Source organism: Tympanuchus pallidicinctus, unplaced genomic scaffold (assembly GCF_026119805.1).
Source record: "Tympanuchus pallidicinctus isolate F22 unplaced genomic scaffold, pur_lepc_1.0 scaffold16, whole genome shotgun sequence".
NCBI classification, from domain to species: Eukaryota; Metazoa; Chordata; class Aves; order Galliformes; family Phasianidae; genus Tympanuchus; species Tympanuchus pallidicinctus.
In genome coordinates this window covers 23,438,338-23,466,323 of record NW_026294679.1, presented here as the reverse complement: position 1 = coordinate 23,466,323, position 27,986 = coordinate 23,438,338, and the positions used below count along the sequence as shown (strand labels likewise).

At 44.7% G+C, this 27,986-nt stretch overlaps 1 protein-coding gene across 2 annotated transcripts; it reads left to right on the top strand.

Annotated features, from left to right (window-relative positions):
* Nucleotide 1: 1 nt before the first annotated feature.
* OIT3 (oncoprotein induced transcript 3) lies at nucleotides 2-26,473 on the top strand. Of its 2 annotated transcripts, none has more exons than XM_052677503.1 (9): nucleotides 2-3,196; nucleotides 6,793-7,167; nucleotides 7,674-7,784; nucleotides 11,313-11,435; nucleotides 14,551-14,673; nucleotides 19,576-19,736; nucleotides 20,255-20,670; nucleotides 24,046-24,145; nucleotides 25,525-26,473. In XM_052677503.1, exons 1-9 carry the CDS (start codon nucleotides 3,133-3,135, stop codon nucleotides 25,702-25,704), a joined length of 1,653 nt encoding a protein of 550 aa, XP_052533463.1. In that variant the 5' UTR covers nucleotides 2-3,132; the 3' UTR covers nucleotides 25,705-26,473. The 2 variants fall into 2 exon arrangements, with proteins under 2 accessions (XP_052533463.1, XP_052533462.1); XM_052677502.1 differs by lacking the exon at nucleotides 2-3,196 and adding an exon at nucleotides 3,211-6,615.
* The last annotated feature ends 1,513 nt before the right edge of the window (nucleotides 26,474-27,986 follow it).

The window sequence follows — 27,986 nt, the reverse complement described above, 5'->3', positions numbered from 1 at the left end:
ATATTTTGCCAAACTTGTGTTCGCTCTCTGATCTCAACAGGCTTTCCCAATGGCACTGTGTCCTAGGACAAACTGTTTACAGAAACAACAGCTATCTCAAAGTCCTTGACATTACTGCAATCCATCTCAGCAGCCTGTCAGGGGTTATTGTGAACATACATCCTCAAATCAATTGCAGACAACGGTGCTGTCACATGTGTTTGAGCACTTCTTGCTCTTGGTGCAGGAAGTGCTGATTAGCTCTTCCTCCTGGCCCTTCTGGGCGGGCTGCAGAAGCTGCTCATGCCCAGCAGCTCTTCTTGGCACATCATGCTTTCATCAAACGTTGATGGCTGCGAAAAGGCTGGTCTCATCAAACACTGAAGCGCCTTGATTCATTAGTCTATTTCATGCAGCATAAGACTTTCCAGCACAGATCTTTATTTGAAGGGTACGAGTTCCTTGCGTAAGGACAGTGAAGCACCGCATCTCTGGGAGAGCTGAGAGATGCTGCCACCTACACCACTGATGGCATTAGGAATAGACGTAGCTAAGCTTAGCGGCAAGATTGGGAACTCCAATCTGTTAGGTACCAAAACGAAATTCCAGCCCTCTGTTTAAGTATTGCCTTCCCTCTTCATATCCTTTAACCTCCACTGATGACCAGTTTTAAGTAGGAATATTTTGATTCTCATTATTATTGCTGCTTGGGAAGTCAGGATTGCACATCTTTGGTGGGAGGAAATGGAGGTCAGAAAGAACAAATTTGTCAGGTCTGTCTAGAAAGTATAGACCCTAGTGTACTCCACTGGACTTATTTTTATCTCTTGGAGGGCCTATTTGCAGACTTTATTTCTCCCTCTGGAATAATTGCTCTGGCCCCCTGAGGCAGAAGTTTGCAGTGTTCTGCTCCAGTACAGAATAGTTTTATTTGTGGTGGAATCAGGCCTATGCCTATCACCTGAAGTGACTTACTTGACAAAAAATGCTGATAGTAGTGTTGCTTCAGCTGGTGCCTCTTCCAGAAGACACAGCCTGTCCTTTCTGTGGATCAGAAAGATATTCAGAGGCAGCACGCTGCCTTCTTCAACTTTATACTGATTTTTTGTACTAGGCACTTACAGTAATTCAGGGTAGAATTGTTTCTGGCAGTGCTGGGACATCCCCTAGCTTTAGTGTGTTATAGATTACTTAAAAGAGACTTTTTATAAGACTGTTGAGGCTCAAAACTGCTATGATGCAATTTATTTCCATACATTAATTGCTAATAGTCACTTGTGTGTCAAAAAACTGCTGTGTCAGTTCTAATATACTTACAAAATAAAAGCAACTGGTAACAAAATGATTCAGAGAGAAGTGCATATACCTCTAACACTAACAGAATATTCAATTCAATCCTGTCAGTTTTATTTACCTAGAAACTTAAGTATGAATCAACCTGTGAGTGAAAATGGCACAATATAATTTCCTGTGCCTCACTGTATTATTTTATGTTCAAATTTAGTTTCTGTTCTGGGAATTCGCATAATCACCTTCTGAGGGTTATCTCCCTTGCTAGCTTTGCATAGTGAATTTTTTTTCTCTTTTCCTGTGTTGGAAAAAACTTTCCTGCTCCTGTGAGCTGTCAGCATGATATAACCAGAAATACTTTTTGTGGTGGTGATGGGAGCAACGACAGTCATCTATAAAGCAGCTTTTGTCGTTCGCTGGAATTGTTCACAACTGAGAAGGACCCCAGCACTGGGGTGGAGCGTATATTGCACTGTGCTGCCAAGGGAAGCACGGAGGGAAACCGCTGAGAACTTTCTGTAGTGTGCAGTGCGGGTGGCCTATCTCCACGAAGTAGTCAAATACCTTGCTCTTTGTCTTATGTGAATTCAAGATGAAAAGAACAAAGCCATTTTTTCCCTCTGGGATTTGAAGCAAGCACATCGATCTTGACGTTCTCCCTTTGCTCCATTGCATCAGCCCACTGCAAAGTGTGGGGTATAATAGTGGGAAAACTGCTTGATTGTGCAATTGTTGTAGGCTTAGTTTTATTCCCTGTGGATGGAAAGCTTGCAGATGATTTCCTGAGGGAAACTGTACAATCACTGTAAGCAGGGAGGGACCTGTGTGCATATAGAGGTGTATGGTAAAGTATATATTCTAATCTGTTCTCTGTAATAGGAGCTCCATCTTATTGGAATTAGAAAGATCCTTTTGTGTTCCTTCACTCTGTCCTTTGTATCTCATTGACAATCATGGTGCTTGGTCTGCTTTGATAGAAAGAGGTTTTGGTAAGCTGAGGACTAGCGCAGTCATCTCATCCACAGACAGAGCATAAAGTTGTGGCCTGCAACTTAGTTTAAGTGCCTTTCAACTCATAAGGCAGAGGTCCTCAATTGCTCAGTCTTACACTGAGGTTAATTCAATACTGTTGGGTTCCTTGCTTTGTTATTTAGACAGAAAACATAAGATTGCTACAGAAAGATGTCTTTGCCTTGCTTGATAATCTTGCCGCAATGATTGGTTTATGTGATCAGAAGTGGAAAGGGTTTTTGCCTAGCATAAGAACAGCTTACTTCCCTGTGGGACACCATTCCATTAAGATGACTGATGTTCCTATTGTAGCCTGAGTCCCAGAACTTATTTGCAATCTCTACTCAGGATGTTCAGTTCTCCTTTTGATCACTATTTCCTGCAGTTAAAGCTCTCTAGCTGGCATTTTCTGGCTGAGGGGGAGCCATGAAGTTGTATGACTTGGGGAAGGAGCAGAGATAACAACAGTAAGCACCCATCTGTTCTTCTTTTCCATCCCTTTGGGATGTCCGGGTGTCCCCTGGTTAGAATTCTTTTCCAGATAAGATAGTGAAGGTGCCACTGTGGGGCAGTCAGGCAAGAAAACAATAGTGAATTGAGTCCAAAACATGAGATCGATCAGTAAGCTGACAGTAAGGAGCAGAGCTCCTCTTTGGAGGTCAAGGCTGGAGCTGTATCCAACATCCCTTTGGCTTCTTCCTCTGATAAACTTCTAGGACAGCTATCCTAGTCGCTTTTCAGAAGCCTTGGGGTCAGAAGCTGTGCTGAGGGAAGGCAGCACAGAGGCATAGCGTGTGCAAGGTCTATCAAGGCTCTGTTACTTGAGTGTTAACTGTTCCTTGGTTGAGTGGGATGTTCCAGTACTTGTTTTTCTGTCTCTGCTTCGTTGTCCAGCCACAGCCAGTGTCTTCAATGGGTGAGTGAAGAGGCATTGCCTTCAAGCTTATTCCATTCATCATCTTTAAGATCCATGGCAGACATTAGTATTCTCAGGTGAAAGATTGCGAGAAGCGAGAGTGATTTCTTTTCTTTGAAGGCAGTGTGAGATTCCAGGAAAGGAGAGACCTTTCTCTCTGGAAAGTTCTTTGCAGAGCTTGAAGCCTTCCATACTGGGAGAATCTCCACTGCCAAGCACTGTGAGATTTCCTTCTCCTTTAGAAGGAGAGACTCCACAAGAAGCTATGAGCTACTTTTTCACTTGCTTCCTTGACAAGTCTTAACTGAATTTGGAGTTGTAACGCAGTGCTGCTCATTTTGTTGCTTGTTTGTGCTGGAACAGAAACTTCCAGTTATACAATGTGCATGGGATCAATCTCTGCAGAATGGTGGGCTTACAAATGCTTGCTGGAGCCTGATTTCTCATCAAATATATGTGCTAGCATGTCAGTTCGAGAGCTAATGATATCATCAAGGTTACAAATGGAAAGGCTTTACTTGATAGCTGGTGCTTGTCAGGCTGAAAATTACTTGGTCCATGCAGAAGGCGTTGGGGAGGAAAAAAATTGAGCCAAGAAAAATGAAAAATGGAAGGGACCGGAGACCATTGTATGTCTTGTGCAAAACCCTAGAGTTTCCACCCTCTGGGGAGAGCAGATTGATTGGTTTGTCCCACATAGTTGTGGAGTTTCTTCTTAAAACCTCAAATTAGTTTTTGGCAAGCTGCAGCACCAAAGAGTGCCTGGTGTCTGCAGGGGAGTTGTCCTGGGGCAGCCCTGGTAGTCCAAGGGTACCTGTGATGGTCTGTGGTGTTCCACAGAGCAAAGTCTGCTTTTTCTGCGTGTCTGCCTCCCTTTACTCCTGCCTGAACCCCTTAGGTAAATGGAAGATGGCAGGGTGTGCAATTTCATTTCCCTGAAGTGCCTGCCTCCAGCTCCCTCTGAGCTGTTGCATCTTCGTCTCAGTAAATTTTGTCTTTAAACTCTCTCCTGTCTGCTTAGGAGAGAGCGTGAGCTCCCTGAGTGACAGTTTGCAAAGTCTATCTACAAAGGATATTTCATAAAGCTAATTATACTGTATGAGAGCTAATGAGCATGTGTATTTTTGGTGCTGCCCAGCTGGGAAACTGACAGGGCATCCCTTGCTTTGCCTCATTTGACTTTTAATATAAGTTTTTAATCTTAGTGACTCACCCTTAGGCCACACCAAATCATGTTGTGGAAACTAATGTGGGAAGCCCAAAGGAAGCTCTTTTCAGCTGTGTGCAAAGAAAAGACAGAACCTAACTTTCACTGTCCTGAGAAGTCAAAGGAGCTCTTGGAGGGTGGGATTGAACAGCACTGTTGCTGTCTGTGTTTAGGGGGAGACAAAGAGAGGCAGAAAAGACAGTGGAGAACTGTGTGGTGAATCCCATCAGAGACTCCCCTTCTCCATGAGAATGCTGAGTGCTGCTTTTGGTAGGAGTGAATCTGCTCCTCTGTGCATCTTGTGAAATACCGCATTATGGATTCCCTGCGTGACAGACCTGTTCTCATGCTGGCTTGCAGCTCTGCAGCGCTCTTGTGGCTACAGCAGCTGCTCCTGTTTTCATACTGCATTAGAGGCTAAACAAAACGTGTCTGTGGGTGAGGGTGGCGTAACGGTTTTGTTCAAGAGAAATGTTGTATTTGTGGGAGGTACGAGATGTTTACGGAGGATATGGCTCAATTAGAGTGAAAGCCCATTTTCAGAGGCATGTATAGTTCTCCCTTGAAAGCCAGTGAAGCAAATCAAAATTCTGAAGCAAGGTTTGTCTACATCTAGACCACTTTAATAGAAACAACATAATGTCCCCCCAGATTGCATCCTACTGTTCTTCAAACAAAATGAAAGGGCAATTTTAGAACTTGAGATGTGGTGTGGAAAGTACAGTGTATCCCAGCCTTGAGAGGCTTTGATCAGAGTGATTGGTTTTATTAGCTTAATTCCAGCAAACAGAAATCAATTCTCCTTGCTCAAGACAATTTTAGCATTCGTTTAGTTTATTCAGGGATAGCTAGTTAAGGGTAAGTGGTGCTCAATCAGGAAATGAAACCCCTGGACTTTCACTGAGGAAGCTGCCAAATCAGGGTTAATGAGGAGAATGCTGAAAATGTAATGAATGCTTCAAGTCTATTTGTTTTCTTTCTCCCTGTGCTATTCTTCTGTTGTAATTGTTTGCATAAGGCTCAGAAAGGCCACTAAGAAGGGACATGCTCCTCAAGCACGACACATACATTCTAGAAGGTCTGTGTGTTTAGATTTTGCCCTCGCAGACACTCATTTTGCATCCAAACATCTGAACTCTTCTGGAGCCAGAGAGGGTTAGTTGGCTTACAAGGAACATGATTGAGTAGAGTTGAACATTTTTTGTTCAGACCTTCACGCCCTCTAGATTTTAAGATGAGAAAGAAATATAGGGAAGCTGTGTCAGATGTAGTGAGGCAATGTCATCACACAAAAGCTCAATAGATGCTGTAAATCATAAAGGTGGGCTGCTTTTGACAGGGGGGAAAGTGAGTGTCAGAAGGTGAAGAAGACCAGGGTACATCTAAGTGATTTTTAAATACAGCGAGCTGCCGTTTCTCAGTCTTGCCCCACTGCAGCATTTTACAGAGTGTACGGATTCAAGTTGTATCTCTTTAATCTCAGTTTTGTATAAATGTACAGAGCTATACAAGAGATGATGAAGAACAAAACACCAGGTAAATGGAGCAGGGCCACTTTCTCCTACCTCACTTGTCTCAGTTAGAGGCAGTCTGCAGGGCTATAGATCAGCTCCACTGTGATCTGGGAGAGCAGTTGTTGTTATTAGCTGTTTAAAATTGTGCCCTGAAATGAATAGGATCTGTTAAATTATACTTACAGATTACTTGCAGTTATGAAGTTATCTAATAATTGAATATTTTCTTTCTGTGTGTCTTAAAGATAGCGTATCTTGCAGTTTGCTTTTGAACTCATGCTTTGCAGGGTGATTTGGACTTGTGGTTAGGTGACAACTCAACTGTGAGGGCCAGTGAGTTGTAGGTGGATTTTCAAAGGCTGCTTAACCTGTTAGAATTCTGATCCTGTTCTCCAAGCATGTGGCAGCGCCACTAAGTGCTTGCAGTTAGCACCTGACACATGGGTGGATGTCCTAGGCTTGATCCTGTGCTCTCAGGACACATTTCCTCTGGCAAAATCATTCTCCAGGCCTCAGGTTTGCTTATAAGTATGTGTGTATGTATATATATATATTTTTTTTTTCTCTTTTTCTATTTTTTTTTTTTTCTATCATTGCAGCAGCTATAGAACAAGTCACACTGTTGGATAATGTTGTAAGAGCTGTTAGATCATTTCTTCAAAGACGTTTAAGTCAAGCTGTCAGAGATTTTCCACGAGGTAGTTAGCTGGCATTGCTCTCTCGCCCTAGGGATCTCTATCTAAATGATTCTGTTAAGTCAGGAATAGAAAAATAAATTATCCTTTGTGATTATATGCATCCTTTGTAATTATAAGTCAACAACTCAATTTGATATCTACTAGATGTTCTCTCTTGTGTCTTGCTGCTTGCTCCAGCCCTGGACCCCTGCTCTGCCTACATCAGCCTGAACGAGCCCTGGCGGAACACCGATCATCAGATAAATGGCTCCCACGGCCAGCCCACGTGCGATAACCAGATCGACGGCGAGTGGTACCGCTTCACCGGCATGGCTGGCGATGCTATGCCTACCTTCTGCATCCCCGAGAACCACTGTGGGACACATGCTCCCATCTGGCTGAACGGCAGCCACCCCCGAGAGTCGGATGGCGTCGTCTCACGCCAGGCCTGTGCCAGCTTCAGTGGGAACTGCTGCCTTTGGAATACCACGATTGACGTCAAGGCGTGCCCGGGCGGCTACTACGTCTATCACTTAACAAAGCCCAGTGTCTGCTTCCACGCGTACTGTGGGCGTAAGTACCTGCGGCGGTAGCTTTGCTGAAATCTGCTTGTCCTTGTGATGCAGGAGCATTGTGAACATTCTTATTCCTCAACGGCTCTGACTGCTTTCTTGCTTTCTCGCCCAGAAACCTGTCAGGTGATGCAACGCCTGTCTACGTGACACTGGTCAGACTGTTCTATGTAGCTGAATTCTAGACTTTGTTCAGCTAACAGAAATCTTCTGTAGCTGACCTGGCCACCGTGATTTAATGATCACTGTGGGCCTTGTGGCTTGTCTTGGCATGCTGCTACATTTGCATCTTCATCTTACAGCTATTAAAGTAGATCTAGTAATAATAAGATAATAATATAGGAATTAAGCCAGATTCTGATCAGCTTTCACCAGTTTAACATTCTTGCTGTGGGACAGGTCTGTGACTGATGGACTGGCTGCAAGTTGCAAAGCTAACTGTAGAAATACAGTGTTTTCAGTGTGTGCTCAGTGGTTTGTGTTGAAAACACTTCTGTTGTGCCCTAGATTTTTATGACATCTGTGATGTGGTGGATTGCCAGGGCTCCTGTCTGGACACCAATGACTGCACATGTTCCCCGGGGACAACACTTGGACCTGATGGACAGACGTGTCTTGGTAAGTACAAAAACAAGTGCCATCAGTTACTGATGTTTTCTTTCCCTTTTGTTTTTCATTGCTCACCCTTCAGCCTATTGTCTTGAAAAGCAGTATAAAAAGAATAACTACATTGAGATTAATTTTTTTCATGCTGCCTAGAACAGGTGTTTGATCTTGTAAATGGTTCCTGATCTCTCCCCAGTGGGTGATATGCAACATCTCATAACTGAATACCTTCCTGTCCCTAGAGCTATCTTAGGTGGAAAGGCTAGATTTGCTTTCTCTGTGGTCCAGCAGTAGGTTGTCTATGCTGAGGGCAACCAGAAGCACAGTCTCTTTGCATCACCCTGGTACATCGGTATTCAGGGAGTACTCTCCACTCTCTCATTAGACATTTCCTCTCAGCTGCTTTGGCTAATGCCTCTTTCCTCCAAGAAAAGACTCATGGCTCACTGGAGGCTACGCATTACTCTTTACCATACTACTTAGCCCCTTTGTGTGGCATTGTTGTCATAGTTCTATGTCCAGGGCCTGGTGTTGGCGAGAAGTGAAAAAATTGTAGGTTGCAGCACAGCCTCAGGGATTTCAGCTGCATGACACAGTGGTATTCAGTGACTGACATTTGGTGGTTGCTCTGGCAGAGACCAACGTGTCTAGGAGGGATGGAGATGGAATGCTGTTAGTGAGAGCAGAGTGGGAAGGTGACCTTCAAGAATTTGAGGGGATCCCCATCATATCCCCTCAGGATATGGGCAGTTTATCCATGGTTATCCATGTGGTGCTGGGTGGACTTAGGAAGATAGACTGTGGGGCGATGTAAGGCGCCAGAAAGAAGTGGCTATTGAGCACCTGCAGATCCACACTGATGGAGAGGAAGAGATGATGTTAGCTAACATTCGGTGGAAGTAGGGTCTCATCTTTGAGACCTGGTTTGGTGGAGAAGTTGAGAGCAGAGTTGGTCCAGTAGGCTGCCTGGCAGATGAGATTTTCCCATAAGGACTCTAGCTGACCAAGTAGGTGTGGATGGGTTTTCACACTCTGTGGGCATGTCTGTAGGCATCAGAGTAGGGGCTATGGTTGTTACAATCTGTGGAAAGGGCAGCCTTCCCCTGCTGCAGATGTATACTTTCTCACACTTTCAATAGGATGGTTTTGCTAAAGCTGCTCCACCTCTCCAGCTGAGTGACTGACTTAGCTCTCACAGCTCATTAAAAGCATCTATCAACTGCTTCTCAAAAAGACTTCCAGAGACAAGTGCCTTTGACTTGCACCAGCATTCAGTAAATGTGTGGCAGGCTCTTGTGAAAGGAATTCCTGTGGCAGAAAGGCACACAGGAGTCCTGAGTCCAGAGCCTGTCTGCACATGCTGGAAATGCCTTCATCCCTCTGCAGCCAGGTAAGGCAGGATTTCTGCTTTACTGCTTCTCCTCATGATAAACAGATGGCATTGTCTCCTCTGTAGTAATCATGCTGGTTTACCTGCCTGCAGCTCTAGTCATATGGCTCGGTCTTCCTTCTAATGGCTTTCTGTTGTGCTAGCTGTACAATCACATCTGCTTTGAACACAATCCTGCTGGCCTTCCAAAGAAACAAGAAAAACTATACTAGCCTTTCCTACGTGAAGAATATTCCTCCTTTCCCAGCTCACTGGCAGCTGAAGATGCTACAGCAATGCAAAGCAGCTCACATCTGTTAATCTCCTTTACTGTGCTGACTTTTCTTCAGTCCATTATATGCTTTGAATCCCAGAGTAGAACTGCTGAGCCCAATTTATATTTCCATTTGAAAACTTACTTAGATGTTAAAGATACCTCTTAGATTTTGTCATGGATCTTCCAGCTCCGTGTGTTGCCTTTGACCTCTTGAATACATGGATTCATCCACAGCTAAAATTAGTTCAGTGCTTTCCCAGCACTGCTGGATGTTGCTGATGTGGAACAGCAGAGACAGATGTGCTGTGTGTTGCAGGGTTTGAAGGACCAGCAAGGTGTACTGCTGGGTACAGCCCTTGATTAAGCCAAGCTCTAGGACCTTCTAGCAGTATCTCTGTGCCTTTGCCAGTAGCCCTTTCCCTCTTCATTCTCTGTTTTTAAGCAGCTTTAGTTCTATTTCTAAAAGGGAGAGTGTGGAGCCTGTTTTTCCTGGACATGCTTCCTCCATCCCAAGGCTGGGGACCAGCCATTCCTTTGGCTAAATATGTTATATATATATAGATAGATAGATAGATATAGATATAGCCTATATATATATATATAGGCTATATATATATGTATATATATATAGGCTAAATATATAATAATAAATACCTTATTTGTGCCACTTGTGAAAGGAGACAACACCACTAGCTGCAAGCTGCAGATGCTGTCTATGCGTGGGGCCAATTTCATCCAAGAAATCTCATCTCTGACCTGTTTCTTAATTCGAGATTTTTCTTTTTTGTCTTTTTTGGGCTTCTTACAGCTTACAGAAAATGGTATCTTCTGAGCAGTTTGGGTGAATCCCCCTGTGAACCTTGATTGATAACTTCAACATTCTGGCCTGCCTAAGGGAAATCATCGGTTTTGTGGCTCAGCAATAGCAGTGGTTGCACCTTCCTCTCTCTTGTTTGATTCACTTTTTGCGTACAGAGATTAAATAAAGCTAAAGAATGATGATCTTGGAGAACAAAGTACCTTTTGAAGAACAGATGGGTATAGACAAACTTTAACCTTTAAAAGAGAAAATGAGAAGTTTTCACAGCTTTACCAAAGGATTCAAAAGCATCTTGTGTGCTTTTTCTATCAATAAATACCCCCAGTGTCCCAAGCTGCTCTATGCAGCCAGCTCAGAAATGTTTCCTGGGGAAATTCCATGGAGTTCATTGTATGTTTTGCTTTGATTTCAGCTTCATTTATATGTTTACAGCTTTTCTTTATTCTTACGTCTTTATTTTCAAAGGTTGAATTGTTCAAAATTGCTGTAGGATAATGAACCACGTGTAGCAGTAGCAGGTGTGACACAAAAATAGATTGGGTTTATTTTTTATGGGTTCTTGTATTCAGTAGTTTTATCAGGCAGCTCATACTCACCCTATTTCAATGTCTTTGTGAATGGGGTGGGAAATGGTTTGGGATGAAAATGTGGAACCAATTTGGAAATTTCCCACTGGGACTGTGTCTGTCTTTACTCTGCAATGGCTGCTGTGAGCATTCAGTCTTTCCTCGCAAGTCTGCTCTGTTCTTGGGTTAGACTTAGTGTGATAGAACAGTAGAAAGATGGTGCTTTTCACGAGTTTAACACTGCTGCAGGGGATTTTTACAGTCTTGTTAGTGAGTTTTATTTCCGAAGATGTGCCCTCAGTTTTGTGAGCCACTGGAGTATGTCATTTACTTGAGCCACTTCACAGCAGACAGTAGCCTGTAATATTCAGCAGAATTGCCCTGATGCATACCACGAGCCCAGGAAAACCAGTCTGCAGACCAGTCAGCATTCCCCCATGGCAGCAGCCCCTTTTTGCCAGCTGTGTTTACCAGGGGCAGACACATTATGACACTTTGTTCTTTGCAGATGAAAATGAATGTGAGCAGGACAATGGAGGCTGCAGTGAATTTTGTGTTAACCTGAAGAACTCCTTCCGCTGTGAGTGTGGGATTGGGCGCACACTGGGAAGCGATGGGAAAACCTGTGAAGGTGAGGTTTTGGGTATCACAGTCTGCTGGGAAAAGTACAGATCATTAAAACATTCCCTTCCCCTTGCAGTATTAGTTCTGTCTTTGCTACTTGAAGCTGGGATGGAACATTGCTCCTATCACTTCTGTGCTTGCCAATGATGCTCTTACTGAAACAGCCTTCTAATCAAGCTGAGATGTGCCTCCCGGCTGTTCTCCCTGCCTTGTTTGTTTCTGTTAGGATTTGCTTGTATTTATCTCTGTGGGAGGAAAGGCAGCAGAGGATCTGGAGGTTGGTTGTCCAAAGAGAGCCAGTTATTGCTGAAGATACTGGGATTTGGCTTGGCAGATTTGTATGATAAGGGTGCAGGGACAGATGTAGCATTACTCTTTTTTTGTCAGCTGGCACTAGGCATAGGGTAATGTCATGACATTAGAATGGAATGTGATGATTTAATAGCCTCCCAGAGCAGAAATCAAGGAGAGAGGGATCCAGTCTGTGAGCCAAAACTGGAGTTAAGATGAGTGCTACGTTTGGACTGTTTGTTTTCATGTAAGCAGTTAGTTGTAGGCTCTGCCACGAACAATGGCTGCTGTTACCTCCCAGAGATGGCACCGCAAGGTAGAAATCCTTGAAGAGTTTAGACTGGTGCCTTGGCAGGGACTTAAAAACTTAAGTATTGTTTTGGGCTGTTGTTATTAGCAGTGTACAAAAATCTTTGGGTAGAAATATGAAAAGCCAGCAAAAACTGACTGCTGCCTGATGTTTTCTATGGTCTGTGAAAAGCATAGCGGTTCCTCATAGACTAAGCTGCTGTCTTGCATGTTCACATATTGTGGGACTTCAGACAAGACTAATAGCTAACAAAGTGCCTTGCTTTCAAGCCACCTATTTGCCAGAACTGAACATATCTGCAGCCTTTGTGCAGCCTTATTTGAGCAGCAGTGTAGCAGGCATCCGTAGTGCAGAGATGGAGAGAGGATGCCATTGTATTTTTGGGCTGAACACCACCCACCATGGTACACTGACAGATAGCTCCAAGCTGCAGCTTTTGTCCCTTTTTCTCCATTTGATAGCAAAAAACCTTTCATTTCACTTTTGTGAAAAATCTCCTCTCCAAGCTCTGTTAATAAAACATCAGTCATCCAGATGACACTTCCCTGAGGAGATCTGCTGTACAGAGTGCTCCTGCACTCTTGTTCATTTGTGTGGAGCCAGAAGTGATCTGTGGGCTTGGTCCCTTCCATATCCAGCACTGAGCTGTTGGAGAGTCACATAAAATGGCTGTGCAACATGACAGTTTTTATTCTCACTCTCTGCACACTTCTGACAGGACTGAAAGACTCTGCTTGGAGACTCGTTTGTTTTTTCGCTGTTTCCGACGTTGGTTTTTAGCGCCCTTGATATATCATTTAATTTCCCCTTCTGTAAGAAGAACGGTGCTTTTCATGAGTTTAACACTGCTGCAGGGGATTTTTACAATCTTGTTAGTGAGTTTTATTTCCAAGGATGTGCCCTCAGTTTTGTGAGCCATTGGAGTATGTGATTTACTTGAGTCACTTCACAGCCGTTGCTGAAAAGAATGAATGTAAGAGATTTAGCTTCAGTACATGAACCGACGAGACAGGGTAGGGTTAAGAGTATTTCAGTATTTCCTTCATAATGCTTTACCTGCTGTTTTGACATATCTTGATTTTTACAGTGTTATTGCCATTGCTGAACACACTGCCTCACTGTGCTCACATCCACTGTTTGGTCTCTGTAAACATTCAGAGAACATTGATGAATGTCAATGGATGTGATTTTTTCCACATGAAGGAATTGAATGACATTTCTTTGTGGCATGTGCACTTCTATGTTGGACTCCATTTGGTCAGACTGCCCCTCTGCTGCCATCTGTTGTGCAGCAGCAGCATACAACAATACTGGCAGGAAAGCTCAGCTTCAACTGATACACCACCAACATCTGCCTCTGATGCTCTGGGCCAACATAACAAAACAGGAGGCATTACTTTCGGAGCAGCCCTCATATTTTGTCTTTGTGGTTTGTGTGTATTATGTTTATTCCTGTTTGACTGAGAACATCTAAATATGTTCATCCCAAAGGGTTGCAATAACAAGCAAGAAGTGAAGGGTTACTCAAAACAACTGCCTCCCACTCCACTGTTTTCTTTCTTATTTTCTTTATAATATAAAACCAACAACAGCTGTAAATGTTCTTACTTTCTATAGATTTTCACATACTCAGAGTATTATTTGGATGAATTTTCCAGGCTCTTTTCTGCAGTTGTAGTGGCTGGGAATATGTTTTGCATGAAAATTCATATTCTCAAAGAATTGCCTCCGCTGAACAGCAACAGTGTAAGAAAAGACATGAAAAATCCCTCAATTAGCTGTGCTGCAGACTTTAGGCAGGGAGAATTTAGGAGCAGAATCAATCTTACACCATTAACTTGGTCATTCTGTTCCTGTAATAATGCACCTCAGGGCAACAAGCCAAGCCTTTTACTTGCACTGAACGAGCTTAATTTCTGGTAACTCTTATAAGTGGAGTTTCCTCCTCAGTTTGCAAAGGGAATGCAGGAGTATGTGGTATGTCTACATACATCACAGCTAGGAAAACCTCAGGCAAAAGAGTGTGTCTTGTCTTTGCTGTGGCCTGCTAGAGATGGGAACTGGCTGCACGGGAGACTATCCTCCCTGAGACACCTGAGTGCTTTAACTCTGATGTGACTGAAGAATGAATATGGTTCTGTGTGGCAGAAGTTTGGGGAAAGTTTTCCCTTGTCTTTTTGAAGTAAGAAACAACATAAAAATTTAGATTAAAGAGAATGTCTCAGAAGCCAGAAAGAGCAAAGCTGAAGAATGCCTACTCAGCCACGTTGTGTGTGACAGCACACAATTTAATTTGGTAAGCTTTTTCACAGAATTTCTTGTTAACTTCATGATGAAATAGCAAACGCAGGAAATTGGACAACTAAAACCAAGTTTCCATTACATTTTCTTGATAGCAAGCTCACTGTGCTGCTGCCTTCAAGCTTGGCGCTGGCCATGCTATTTGTTAGTCAGCCAGGAGTATATGCTGAGGCCTGACAGCTCCCTGAGGATCAATGTGCTGATTTCCCCTTCTGTGCAGAAATCGAAGGCTGTCACAATAACAATGGAGGCTGCAGCCATACCTGTATTGAAGTGGAAGACACATACCAGTGTGAATGCCCAAGGGGACTTGTTCTGTCAGAAGACAACCACACCTGCCAAGGTAGGTTAACAGATGGGAGACCCAGCAAAGAATCTCCCTTGACAGCCTGTATTCCTTGCAGATGAAATGTGTGTTCGAAGGAACTTTTGTTGTTGTGTGTTCTTCGTATCTCCTCTCCAGTTTGGTTAATGGGGCTTTGTCATGAATGACTCATCATCCAAAACAGAGAGGCTGGGGACATTGCTCTTTTTACCAAGTGGGAGAAGAGAGACTCAGCTGGGTGCTTCTTCATCACCGGCGGGTTTAGCATGATTAACTCATGAATAACTTATGATTAAGATTGCTTAACATCTCCCATTATATTTCTCTGCTTGAGCTGTGCGTGTTTTTGTCAGATTTATGCTGTTAGAACTAATATTTTCCGTGCCTTAAACTGGGTTTTTTAAATTTCAGCTGAAGTGGTTCAGATTCTTCCAAGGATGAGGTTAGACAGCCATTTTTTGCTCAATTTAAATTTATCTGAAGCATCCTTGTAGGAGGATGCTTTTGCTAGGTTATTCTATGGAAAACTGTCCAAAATAATACCTGAAAATCAACCATTGCTTCTGACCTTACATCTGAAGTCCAATCCCTTCCTGTATGCAAGGAGTCCTTCTTGCCAACCTCACTCACACCTGTGGCGTGTGTCTGGAATAACCTGGTTCCCTTTTCTGAGTTGCTAAGTGAGATTCCCTTCAAATACACCCAAGCTCCCAGGAGTCAGTCTAGTCTAGCTGTGATTGCAGGGAGCAGAGCATTAAGGAAGGAAGATCCTGAGGACATTAAGAGTTAGCTGAGGGTCTGCTCATGACTTCTTACAATCCAGAACTTGCATCCAGGATTCTTCTGAGACTTAGAATCCTACAGCTAGCTGACCCTCGGAGTGCTGAAGGAACGAGCAGCCTGGATGTCTTAAAGAGATCTACTGTGATCCTCTGCTGAAAGGACATGCAGTTTAAAACTGCATCTTGAGGACAACCGTGTGGGTATGTGAAAGGCAGACAGATAATACTCTGGTGGGCATCATCAAGCTTGACAGACCACTTTTCAGTCCTGGTAGGCTCAGCATAAACTGGAGAAAGTGACTGCTGCTCTGGTGGAGGCAGACCAAGCTGGTAGCTCTCTGCTTGTGCTCTACCTTGGTGGGCTCACAAGGAACCTGTGCAGTTGCCTTCAGATATTTCCATGGGAATTTGCTAGTGGGCTTGGGCCATAGTCAGGGCAGGATATACAATGAAGGAAACAGAGCCTGTCATGGTCTGATTCCCTTAGACGTTAGGTAATGCCAAAGAGGATGCACTCAGGGCTGAGACTGTGATGAGGTAGAGGTTTGTGGCCCTGCCTATGGCAAGGGGGTTGGAGATTCATGATCCTGAAGGTCCCTTCCAACCCAGGCCATTCTGTGATTCTGGAGAGGAGCAAGTCCTGCTGTTGAGGCAGGTTGGCTGCCCTTCTGGGGTGCTACCTCCTAACCTCGTTCTGTCAGGAGTGACGCAGAGTCAGCGACGGTTCCTTCATCTCTTTCTGTCCTCCCATTTAAGTACCCAAGTGCTTGGAAGTGCTCGTGCAGCAGAAAAAAGATGCCAAGAGCCTGTGAGAAAGTGCTGCACCTGCAGAGATCCTGTGAACACTACTCTGCAGGCAAAGCTAAGGCTCATGGCTGCCTGCAGCAGGGCTGAGTTGCCCTCTGTTGTCTGGATGTCCTCTGTTTTGGCATGTTGTAATCTAAGCTTCCTTTTCATACATCAATCTTCTGCACTCCTGTTTACAGGGTAGCACTGCCCATTTGGGATTCAGTACCGCTTACTGCTTTACCAGATCCCGATGGGGAGGAGGTGATAGGGATTTCCAAGAGCTCTGATTATTCATATTGATTGAAGGTGTGATTGATGGATAAAAGCCAGAAAGAGCAATGTTCTTCAATCTTGGCTTCCTGAGGCAACCCCAGCAGGATTAGAAGGCCATGCATTTTCCAGCCAGCGTTTCTTCTTCTTTGGCAGCTGCTAATGAGAGCAGCAGCACGGCCAGGTGCCAAGCTGAGGCTTGCAATAAGGCAACTCATAAAGTGAGATTGCTCGTTCTTTTGCATTTCATGAGTATATGCCTCTATCCAACGGACTGCAATTTTGAGGAGATATGACAGAATATATCTGGAACTGAACCACACAATTTTCTATGGCATCTAACCAAGCTTACGGTTATACAATTAGCAGAGCAGGGCAGGCACAATTGACTGAAGCTATTATATCTGCACCTTATCAACCCTCCCCTGTGCTGCTTATACATTCAAAACAAATATTAATCTTCTTCCACAGATATAGCAGCCTGGGCTGAAATTTCCCCACAGGGATACCAACCAGCCATACCACTTGAAATTTAGGGGACCGCTTTTGTACCCCACCTCTCTTTGAAATGTGATTGTGAAATGCTTTTCTCCCCTCTGCCACATCCGAGCCTTGTGTACACTCCAGAGGGGATGATACAGCTTATTTCTGCTTGTAGTAGTGGCTCAGGGCTCCCCAGAACTGGAAAGCCTGCACTCAAAGAAAATGCCTGCTCCAAGCAGTTGTACTTTGAAAGGCTGAGGAAGGAGCCACAAGGAACAAGTTGCCAGCTGCTGGAAGCAGTATAAACCACAAAACTTGCCACAGAAGCTTTCTACAGTGGTCAAGGTAATATGCAAATATTGACACAAAGGAGACTTTAAAGTACATAACGAGGAGGCCTTGCCAACACTCAGATGTTCATCAGTGTGGGAACTGAAATGTTAGACAGGCAAAGTCTGAGTGAGGCCTTGGGGAGCCTTCCAGGCTGGGATGAGTCCAGGGCAGCAATGCACCTAACAGCAAAGCAGGGGAGTGCAACTCTCTGAATGCATGAAAATTTCTGTGAATAAAGGTGGACTCCTTGGTCCACAGGATAACCCATTTATGCTGGGCATCTCAGGCCTGGCAGCTGGGAGCTCATCACCTGCAACGGAATAACGTGTTTGCAGGTAGTCACTGGTACATTGCCAGCTCCTTTTCAGCTCCTCCTGCACTGCTGTTGCTGGCATTGTCTGTTCCAGGGAAATCAGGCCTACTCCTCGCTAAATCATGCTGGTGCAATGCAACCTGCTTGCAACACAGCCACTAAACAGGTAGAAGCAAAGCTCAGTTCTTGACTGTGATTAGTCTTCTGAGTGCAGATTTCTAATGTGATTTGAATTGCGTTACCAGTTGTTCTGAGGAGGTTCCCAGTGTGTTTTGCTAAGCAGAGAGTGAGCTTGAATTAGAAGTACATTTGCCCACAGAAGTAGTCATATGTGCTTTCATTCATTTCCATGCACCAGTGGTAGGGTGCACATAAATGTCTCCTGCAGTACGAGAGCAGAGGTTGAATGGCACAGCTGACTTACTTTTCTCTCTTTTAGTGCCACTCAAGGACATTCAGAAGGAGAGACAGCAGGAAATTTAGCCCTGAACTTTGGAGAATTGCACCAGGGGTGCAAGCCCTCTTTCCCAGAAGTACAGCTTTATAAAGGCACTGTTTCTGCTCATTGAGTCCCCCTAGAACAGTGAAGCTCTGAATCCGCATTGATCCTTTCAGTTCTCCAAAGGATATTCTTGCCTTCTGCATTATAGTGTTCTCAAAGTCCCTTGTCTCCTTGTGAGCTTTGCATTTGACTTGCTCAGTTATTCCCACTTGCCTTCTGTTGTCAGTGGAAGAAAAGTTAAGGTAATTCTTAGTACTTTAGTTTTCCATTCTAACCCTGCAGTGTCATTAGGAACGCATATTGCTTTGGGCACACTGCATTCATTTTAGCATATCACCTTGAAAATGATGAGGTTTTTTTTTTATAAAAAAAACTGCCTGCAGATGCACAGTAGCTGTTACAAATACACATTAGCAGGGACATGAGAATTTTTTAACTGGAGGTAGAAGGCAGGTTTTAGCAGCTTTCCTTTTATCCAAAGTCCATGGATACTAAATCTCATAAACGTGATCAGAATAGGGAAGGCAGATCATGTGAACGCCAAGGATTCCAAATATAATTAATTTTAGGGAAAATCTTAGGGAGCCAGCATATTTGCAAAAAGTTTTGTCATGTGATTTTAAAACATTCTAGATGATAATTCTGGGGGGATTCGTTTTTCTGGCTGAGAAGGGACTAGAATATAAGCAGTAGTATGCTTGTCCTATATGTAATTGAATAGATATGTATATGCTCTAGGGATATCTGTAGCAATTACTTCTTTAATGGAAATTATTCCCTCTTTCAATTTTTCACTTTGTCCAGTCTCTACGCTTCTTCCCACTTCTTGTGTAATAGAATTAATTGAAAAAAAAAAGCCATTCACTTGAAGTTGTTTATAAAAATTAAATGTAGGTTGGAATGAAGTAGAGTTCTCTAATTGCATTTGTCAGAGCTGGGTATGTTTCTCATAAACATATTGATTATTATGGCATTTTGAGATGCTTTTATTGGCATCTCTGTAGAATCATGCTGCCTTGTTTTGGCATTCTCTATTTGATGCAAAACCTGACACAGAGTCTTAAAAAATGTCTTTGCCTGCAGCACTGTGAATTTGCTAGCTGTATCTGGGAAGGGCTATTCCCAGAACATAGCAGTGCTAAGGATCATCAATCAGCACTGTGCTGACCCAAGTGCAGCTGGAAATGCAGCATAGCTATGTTTCTGCTGCAGCTCTAGCTGTTGCTGTTGACATCTTCTGTGGCATCATTGCGTTAGAAGAACTTGGGGCAGTGGTAGTTTAGTACTGCACGTATGGCAGTTTGAGATGGAAGGATTACTACAGTAAGATGATAATCACAAATGCAACAAATTTCCCCCCATTTTTTGTCCCTCTGTAATGATTGGTAGTATCCTTACCCAACTGTGCTAGATTTGTACCCCAGACTTCTGGTAATTTTTTCTTCTAGTTCCAGTGCTCTGCAAGTCCAGCTCTATTGAGGTGAGCATCCCAAAGGATCTGGTTGGAGGCTTGGACCTTTCTCTCATCAACACTTCCTGCAAAGGAGTATCCAACGGCACTCATGTCAACATCCATTTCTCCTTGAAATCCTGTGGCACTGTTGTAGATGTATGTATACTCATTGCTGTCCTGCCTTTTGGGATCACTCAGATTTGAGGACTTCGTTGGTAGCCTGTTTGGGAAATAAAGTTGATTTAGCTTACTGGGGCCACTTCTGGTCTTCTGGTCCACTGGCCTCAGGGTAGATGTGGGGTGGCATCCCAAAGCTGCTGGTGAGAGCTTGTTCCATCTCCTCTCCTGTGGTGTGCATCTGTCAGCATATGTACAAGCTCACCCAGCACTTCACAGAGGTGGCTTCACCGTCATCCTGGCATGGGAAGGCCTGTAGTGCCATTCTTCATCCTCCTGTGGGGGCACCCTCTGGTCCTAGATTGTATTCTGAGGGTTGCACTGGCAACTGTTCAGGAAGATGAACAGGTTGCAGAGGATACGTTCACACGCTGAAATTTCAGTGGCTGGGTTATGCCTAAGTTTCCTGCACAAGGCAAATTCAACTGCTGATCTGAACTCAGAGAAGCCCTTCTCGGTTATCTGCCCTTTCCTTTAAACCCTTTTCTTTCCTGTAGGTCATAAATGACAAAATCGTTGCCACCAATCTGGTGACTGGCTTGCCAAAGCAGACTCCAGGGAGCAACGGGGACATCATTGTCCGCACCAGCAAGCTGCTGATCCCAGTGACCTGTGAGTTCCCACGCCGGTACACAATCTCTGAAGGTTACGTGCCCAATCTCAAGAACTCACCCTTGGAAATAATGAGTCGTAACAGAGGCATCTTCCCCTTCACCCTTGAGATCTTCAAAGATAAAGACTTTGATGAACCCTACAGGGGTGCTCCTCCCACCCTCAAGCTTCGGGACTCTCTGTACTTTGGGATTGAGCCCTTGGTGCATGTCAATGGACTGGAGACACTCGTTGAGAGCTGCTTTGCCACTCCCACCTCCAAAATCGATGAGATCCTGAAGTACTACCTGATTCAAGATGGGTGAGTTCTCTGTTCCCTTGCTTGTTGGCTGTTAGATGGGAAGTGGCAGTGGCACTGAGTCGCATCACCTGTGTGACACAGGAAATGCTGGCACTTTCAGCGGTGTTATTTACCATGTTATTTGCAGTCACCAGCAGCCAGGCTGTCCAGCTGATACCATCCGTATTATCACAGCAATTGGATGATAGTAAAATAGGTTTCCTCAAGCCTTTACTGGGCATCTTTTTTTTGTAATTAGCTTGTGGATAATTGAGTTGGCTCCTATAAATGAGATTCTTGCTGACAGTCCTCTCTCTGCCAGCCTGCAAAGCACCTGCCCATTTGGCAGAACCCCTTTGGCAGTGTGTCATTGCCATGCAGCTGCTTCAGCACTGGAGAAGGCTCTTAATTATTTTCCCATACTGGCCTTCCTATAGCATGTGCCAGAAGACTCCCTGGCTCATTCTGGCTGGAGCTCCACAAGCTCCCTTTGCTTTGCTCTTTCTCTAATACCTATCAATCACTGCAGTGAATATAGGGTCCCTCTGGCTGTAATTTTCTAGTGTTTGGGGATAGTGATCATTCCAGGATGTGCTAGTTAAAAAAAACCTCAGTGTGAGTCTCTGGAATCACTGGTCTCTTTGGGATGGCTTGTAAGTCAGAAACTGGGATCTACTATGACTTCTAAGTGACCCCTGTTCAGATGCTAACGTGACAGTGCCATGGTGCTGTCCAGGGAATGTTTGCATCCAGCATCTGGCAACATAACCAGACAACATGGGAGAGATCACAGCTGGGAGCAAGTCTGCCCTACTCCAGGTAGGAAAGTGCAGCCACATACAGACTCAAGTGTCATAGCCCATCACTTAAAGGATTGGGCTTATGTAAGTCCTGTCTGCCAAACTATTTAATGAGGACAACAATTATTTCCTTGGCTGCCAGGCTGAATTGTCCACTGTCTCAGCTGATGACAAGTCCTGTACAATTGCCTTGTATAAAAAGGGTCCTGCAGAGTACAGCGCACAAAGGTTCTGTTTCCATTTCTCTTTCACAAAGATTTCAGCATCTCCTCTCTCTCTCTAGCCCAAGCTGCAGTCCTTCAGCTCGTGGCATTTATGAGCTGATTTGTAATGGGAGGATTGATTTATCATCTTCCTGACTGTTCCTGTGGACCCTGATAGGCTCAAGGCTCCAAACAGTCCTTCATTTCCCACCATGACTGTAGATGATGAGCATTTAAAATAGCGGCCAAAGCCTGAGCTGAATAGAGAAGGGAGAAAATGTGATCTCTTGAGTTTATTACAGCACTGGCCTGGGGATTTACCCAGCAAGAAGCCGGGATGTTTCTGGTGAGGCCTTTGCCTGCTGCTGGGGAAGGCACACCAGCAGCCCCTTTGTTACTGTTATCCTGCAGAGGGCATTAAAACTTCACCAAAGGGAAAATGGGCTGGAGCAGGCTAACTGGAGCTTGTCCAGCCTGCTCAGCTCTTGGACTGTCACTGCAGGCACCAGTGCCCCCAGCCAGCTCCCCACACCGGGCTATATTTAAGTGGTACCACTCGCTTAGACCAAAGGCTAATGATGTACTCTTAAGCTACTGAAGCTCTTTATCTCTCACTGTGCTCACAGCAATTAAAAAGTAAAATTAGCTGAATACACTGCTGATTTGTCTGTGTTCCAAACAGTTCTGCAATAACCTTGTTTCTTTCCATCAACCCAGCGCCAGAAGCCCAAGGCAATAAGGATGAGATTTTTAAATTGGTTTGATTGTGTAGGATCAGATTTGCAGGAGTTAACTGCAGCTGAGACTTCCAGAGGGAAATGCTGTTTATATGTGAGAGGATATGCCTTAAACTGAGAAATGGGAAAACTCTCTCTCCTGCTTTCTTCCCTGCTATTTCCCCCCATCTCCAGCTGGCATGAGATGGGACCCCTCAGCCTCCATCCCTACATTGCTGTGATCATGCTGGAAATCAAGATTTTCCCAGATCCTTCCTCACGGGCTCTGTAATATACTGTACTGCTGCTAGCCCAGAGCAGCTCTCCTGCTTCTGCTCTTGCCTTTTCCTTTTCTCAAAACCAAAACAATTAAAAGGCATTGACTGGTTGTGTGGTTGATAAACACCACAGTTCTCTGGGGCATCCAGAACCAGGTCGTGGCACTGAGGGCAGTCCCGTGTGATCTGGTGTGCTCACAGGCTGCGATTGGTCTGAGCATTACATGGTTGAGATAGTTCTGCTGCACTGCTTGTCCCATTGTGCCTGGAGTTGCCCTATGTTTGTAGGCTGAGGAGGTTACTGTGGTCCCAAGCACTCCTCCCTGCAACTCATCCCACTAAAAGGATCAGAGTGCAGTTCCCGTGGCAGCCACAGAAGCTCTCCTAACAAAAGCACATTATGCATAGAAGAGGGTTGTTTTTTCTCCTTAGTCTGACCAGGCTCACCCATTTTTCCTTCCAAACATTTGTTCCTCTGCCCCTTCTTGCCTCCCAAGGCAAGAAGCAAGATCTGAGGCTTTCCTCCAAGGCTAGGACATGGTATGGCCCCATACACAATGCCAAGTGACTTGACCGTGTGACTTGGGAGCTTTCTGAACTTTTCTGTGGTGCTGCAGTGCTTTTGTGGCAACCTGTTGTAAGACAGACCTAAAGATGCAGTAAGGTCTCTGTGCATCTATCTCTGGTTCCTCTCGTTCCTCCATTTTCCTCTTCCCTTCGCCAAACTGTTTGGTTTCTTGCAACCAGAATGGAGAACCTACAGAGAAACTGGGATTTAGGAGATAGTTTGAGATAGTCTTCAACAGTCACCACAATTTATGTGCTCATAAACAAAGGACATGCTTCAGAGTTGACTTTGTCATTCTTCACAATTGAGTGCCCTTAGCAATGCTGCTTTTACAAGCATCTTATCCTATGCAACGTAGTACCATCTGACCTTTGGCCTCAAGGTGGAAGAACCTGTGTCACTTTCCTGGATGCACTCTGCTAATTTATTTTCTCCCCGTGGATGACTTGAAGTTTGCCTCCCAGACAAGCTGTCTTGTAGACAGGGACATCTCTTTAGAAATTCAGAATGTTGCACTGAAAGATGAAATGAGGACAAGCTTGACTGCAGCTCTCTGGCATTCCCTCTGCTGAAGGGGCTGGACCACATCCTACCAGCTCTCTGCTGCTGAGCTGTTTTGTCTGCAGATGCTATTATCATCACTGTTGTTTTTTCCCGCCATTCCTGAATTTTCTCCTGTGGCCAAAAAGGAAATAACAGGAATGGCCGCTTAGCTTGAGAGGGCCAAGCCCTCCTTTACTTTCTTTGGTTAAATAGACTGGGATTGTTTTTTTTTCTTCCTTTTTCCATTTCTGGAAAAGCCATTAAAGCCTATCCCTCTGTTTTCCTCAGCTGCGTTTCTGATGATTCAGTGAAACAGTACACGTCAAAAGATCATCTTGCCAAGCATTTCCAGGTTCCTGTGTTCAAGTTTGTGGGCAAAGACAACAAGGTAAGTAAGCTTAAAACCCACCTTTCTGACACTGCATCATCCCTGATCTGACTGACTAGTCTCAGCACAGTATTGGCTCTGTTAGAACGCCAGCAGGAGGAATGGCAGGCCCAAGGCAGGTTCCACTGTGCCTGTTCTAGCTGCTGCTTCTTTTAGGAGCCTGAAATTGGTTTTTTAAAAGAGAGTAACAAAAACAAGTAAAATTAAACTAAATATAAAGGACATTTATGGAGTGTCGGTGGTATAGCTGGCTAAAATAGTGTTTTTCCAGTGCAGTCTTTGGGGTCCCTTCATATGCTGGAAGAGAAAGTCACCAAGCAGAAATCTGGGAGGTTAGCCACCTTGCACAGTATCCTGTCTTTAAAACAAAATGATTTATAGTTTTCAATCTCATCAACTTTTTCTAACGTGTTTGAACAGATGCCCTTCAGTTTTCTAGATAGGAGGTTTCCAGATACCATTGACCTCGGTGTGAAACCAGGCTGCCCAGGCGGGTGGCAGTTTGGGGCAGAAGCTCTCTAGTAGCAGGACAGCTGAAAGGATAATGCCATCTTCCTAATGCAAATAGCTTTCCTTTTCTTTGCCAGAAGAAACCAGATCATTCAATCACTGTTATGCTCGGCCAATGCTGCTTGCTCCTAAAAGCATGAGGTTGCTTCTCCAGCCCCTGCGGAATCCCAGTATGGTTACAAAGAATGAGATCTTCCAAAATTCACAGATTTTGCTCAGCCATCTGTTTGACACTGCTGCCTCCATGTGCATCCTCCTGTGCAATGGATTTTGCTTTAAACCTCACCGTTGATTAAACATTCACAATTGTTTGCTTCCCTGATCACAGCTTGCAGGGATCTTACAGCCCCTGTCATTTGGAGGGTAAGGAGCAACAATCCTGTCACTGTCTGCCTTACTCGTACAGAAAAAAGGGCAGCTGTCTCCCTGCTCTTTGTGCTCTCCTTCTTCCCTCAGCGACCAGCCTGCGCGCCTCAGCAACTTGCATTCCCCTTGTCTCTCAGGCACCCATCTTTATGTTTTCCCAGCGCTTGTCAAATTCTCTTGCATGTTTCTATCAGTCCATCTCCTTGTGAAGCTTCGTGTGTTCTTGGCCTGCTTCCTACCACACAGCTGCTACTAAATCGTGTAAGCTCTTCCAAGCTTATGCCTGGCATTTTCATCCCTTCATTTCACACCTTCCTATTCCCCGGCTTGCCCTTGGCTGAGAGGAGGCACCGTGCTCTGAGGAGACCTCAGCCCTCTCCTAGGCACAGAGGAAACTGGTGGCACATCCAGCTCGCTGTGGATGGCCATGGTGGCTAAGGATCATGTTGCTGTGAGACCAGAAATGGCTGCACGGTGTAACTTTCTTGCTGCTGTCTCTCCAGGAAGTGTTCTTGCACTGCCGCATCCTTGTGTGCGGGGCGCTGGATGAAAGCTCCCGCTGCGCCCAGGGCTGCCGGCGGAGGGTGCGCAGGTCGGCTGGGACGGAGGAGCAGGACGAGTCCGGGAACTTGGCAAACCACCTCCTGACAGGCGGCCCCATCAGAATTGACTTCGACGACTGACACCCAACCCCTGGAACAGCATCTCTGCCTGGGACCACTCTTAGCGGTGTTTCCTTTCTTGGTTGTTTGAGAAATGAGAGGTGTTTGACAAAGCCCTACTTGAACCTCAGGACTTGTTCCCTAGCTGTGTGATGGTTGGTTGCGAAGCAGCCTTGGCACTTGAGGCAGCCATCTGAGTACAAGCCAGATGGCAGAGCAGTTTGGTTTTAGCTCCATTGTGTTGGTTGAAAGAATCCTGCTGCTTTGCAGTCTTGACCCGTTACCCAAATTTGTCTGTCCCTACAGCCACCCACAGGTTCCACAGGACTGTTCATCTTGGGCTCAACGTACTATTCAAGCCCTTCTTTCATCAGATTATGAAAACAGTATTGCAGCTGAACGCGTTTGCTGTGCGGTTCTGCGAATGATGCTGAAGCTTTTGGATGTGCTGTGATTTTGGATGACCTTTAATAAAAATGTATAAAAATATATATCCCATAACGTGCAAGTTCCTTGGCGCTACTGAACAGTTGTCAATTCAGGCAGCTGAAACTAGGTCTATCACAGGCACATTTGCAGGTTATTTTAAAGTAGTCATAGGTATTTAATAACATTTTTTAATTGTCTTTTGATAATTGCATGCAGTTTGTGTCTCTTGTATTTAGCCTATCATTGTTCTTTCTTCTCTTTTCTGTTTTCTCTCCATCCCTTCCAACAGTGTGGTGCCTATTGTAAGTGCTGTAGCACTTCTGTTTGAAGAAAAAGATCATTAAAAATCTAAACACGCCCACCCCAAGTGTGCTGCTACCAAATCTGTGTTTGAAGGTTGTGATGATGCATTACTCTGAACAGGAGGGGCTGTGCTTCTGCCAAAGGGATTTGAGCAATGCATATTTACAAATGATTACTGCAAATACTTAATGTGAATGGTTGCTGGGGACAGGGGTGTCCCCAGTGTGCCTGGTGACAGGAGACATTGTGGCCTTGTTTGTGGTCTCCTCGTGGGTAAGAAGTGGCTGGAGATGCAATTACTGGTGATGGTGGTGACATGATGCTAGTCAGAAATCCCTCTGAGCCACCAAACTCCTTCCAAAGAGAACAAAAAGGGTGATAGCTCGGGGCCCTCTGAGGATCACTTAGGAGCAGGACTGCTGTGTGGTGAAGGATTACAAGAGCAGATGGAAGGAGGTGAGCAGTGAAGAATGAAGAAAGAGGCAGGGCTGGGGGCTGAAGAAGCAGCTGTCCCCACTGGTGGCTATGGCACAGAAATGTGCTCACATGGTTCTCTGCTAGAGGGCTCACCATGTGCAGCCCCATTGTGTGTGGGTTGAGAGGTATGCTGCAGGTCCCCCTTAGTCTGCATTACTGATTTTCTGCTTCAATTGGAAGCAGCAAATTGCTGCCAAGGCCAAGATTTGTTGCTGCTCTGAAATGGAGAGTGAGACTTTGTGAAGAGACCATTTAGAAGGGAGTCACAAATCACCCCAGCAATATTCCATTCCTCAGATTTATTTGTTCTGGTGACTGACATTTCAGTGATGAGTGGGTGTTTGATGGACTGAGAGTTTTGTGATTTTTCTAAATGGCTTCATGGCTGCTTTTCTGCTTTGGGGATATATGTGTGTGTGCATCCGTGCTAGACAGAACAAATGAAAATTTTCCTGGGAAAGTAAGTGGAAGTGGAAGGACATTTTTCATGTTATCTAACCATATGTAATGAAAAAGAAATGAAAAAGCCCCCTTCTTGCATCACTATGCTCTCCTGGTTCTGCTGATTCACTTCTGCATTACCACCACAGTGGCAATTTCCTGCTGTCACTTCTTTGCTCAGGCAGCCCCTGTTGCATGTTCTTATTTTGATAAAACAAGAGCTGGGAAATGAAATTAATTAGCTGGTGCATTCTGGAGAAGCAATGGGTGTTTTCGTTAATGTGAGATGGATGTGGGGAGTGGTGGGAAGGGGAAGTTAGTTTCTCTGCTTGCTTTAGTTATGGTTCACATTATTTGGTTCTTCCTGACAAATTAATACAAAGCAGCCTTTCTGCTCCACAGCTTTTTGTTAAATCATTTGGAGGAGCCATGCTCTGCATGGCCATGTGAATGGCACAGTGTCTGGTTTGTCCTGCAAGCAGGATAGTGGTTCTGCTATCTGCTATCTCTACTCCAACAGAGAGGGAACGGCTTCTAGGCAGAGAACTAAACCATTTCTCAAAGTCTTCTCTCTCCCTGGTTTACCTTCTGTTTCCATCTGTCTTCTTTGCCAGCTTTACATCTTGGTCGTGAAATCAAAGGCCAGACTTGTA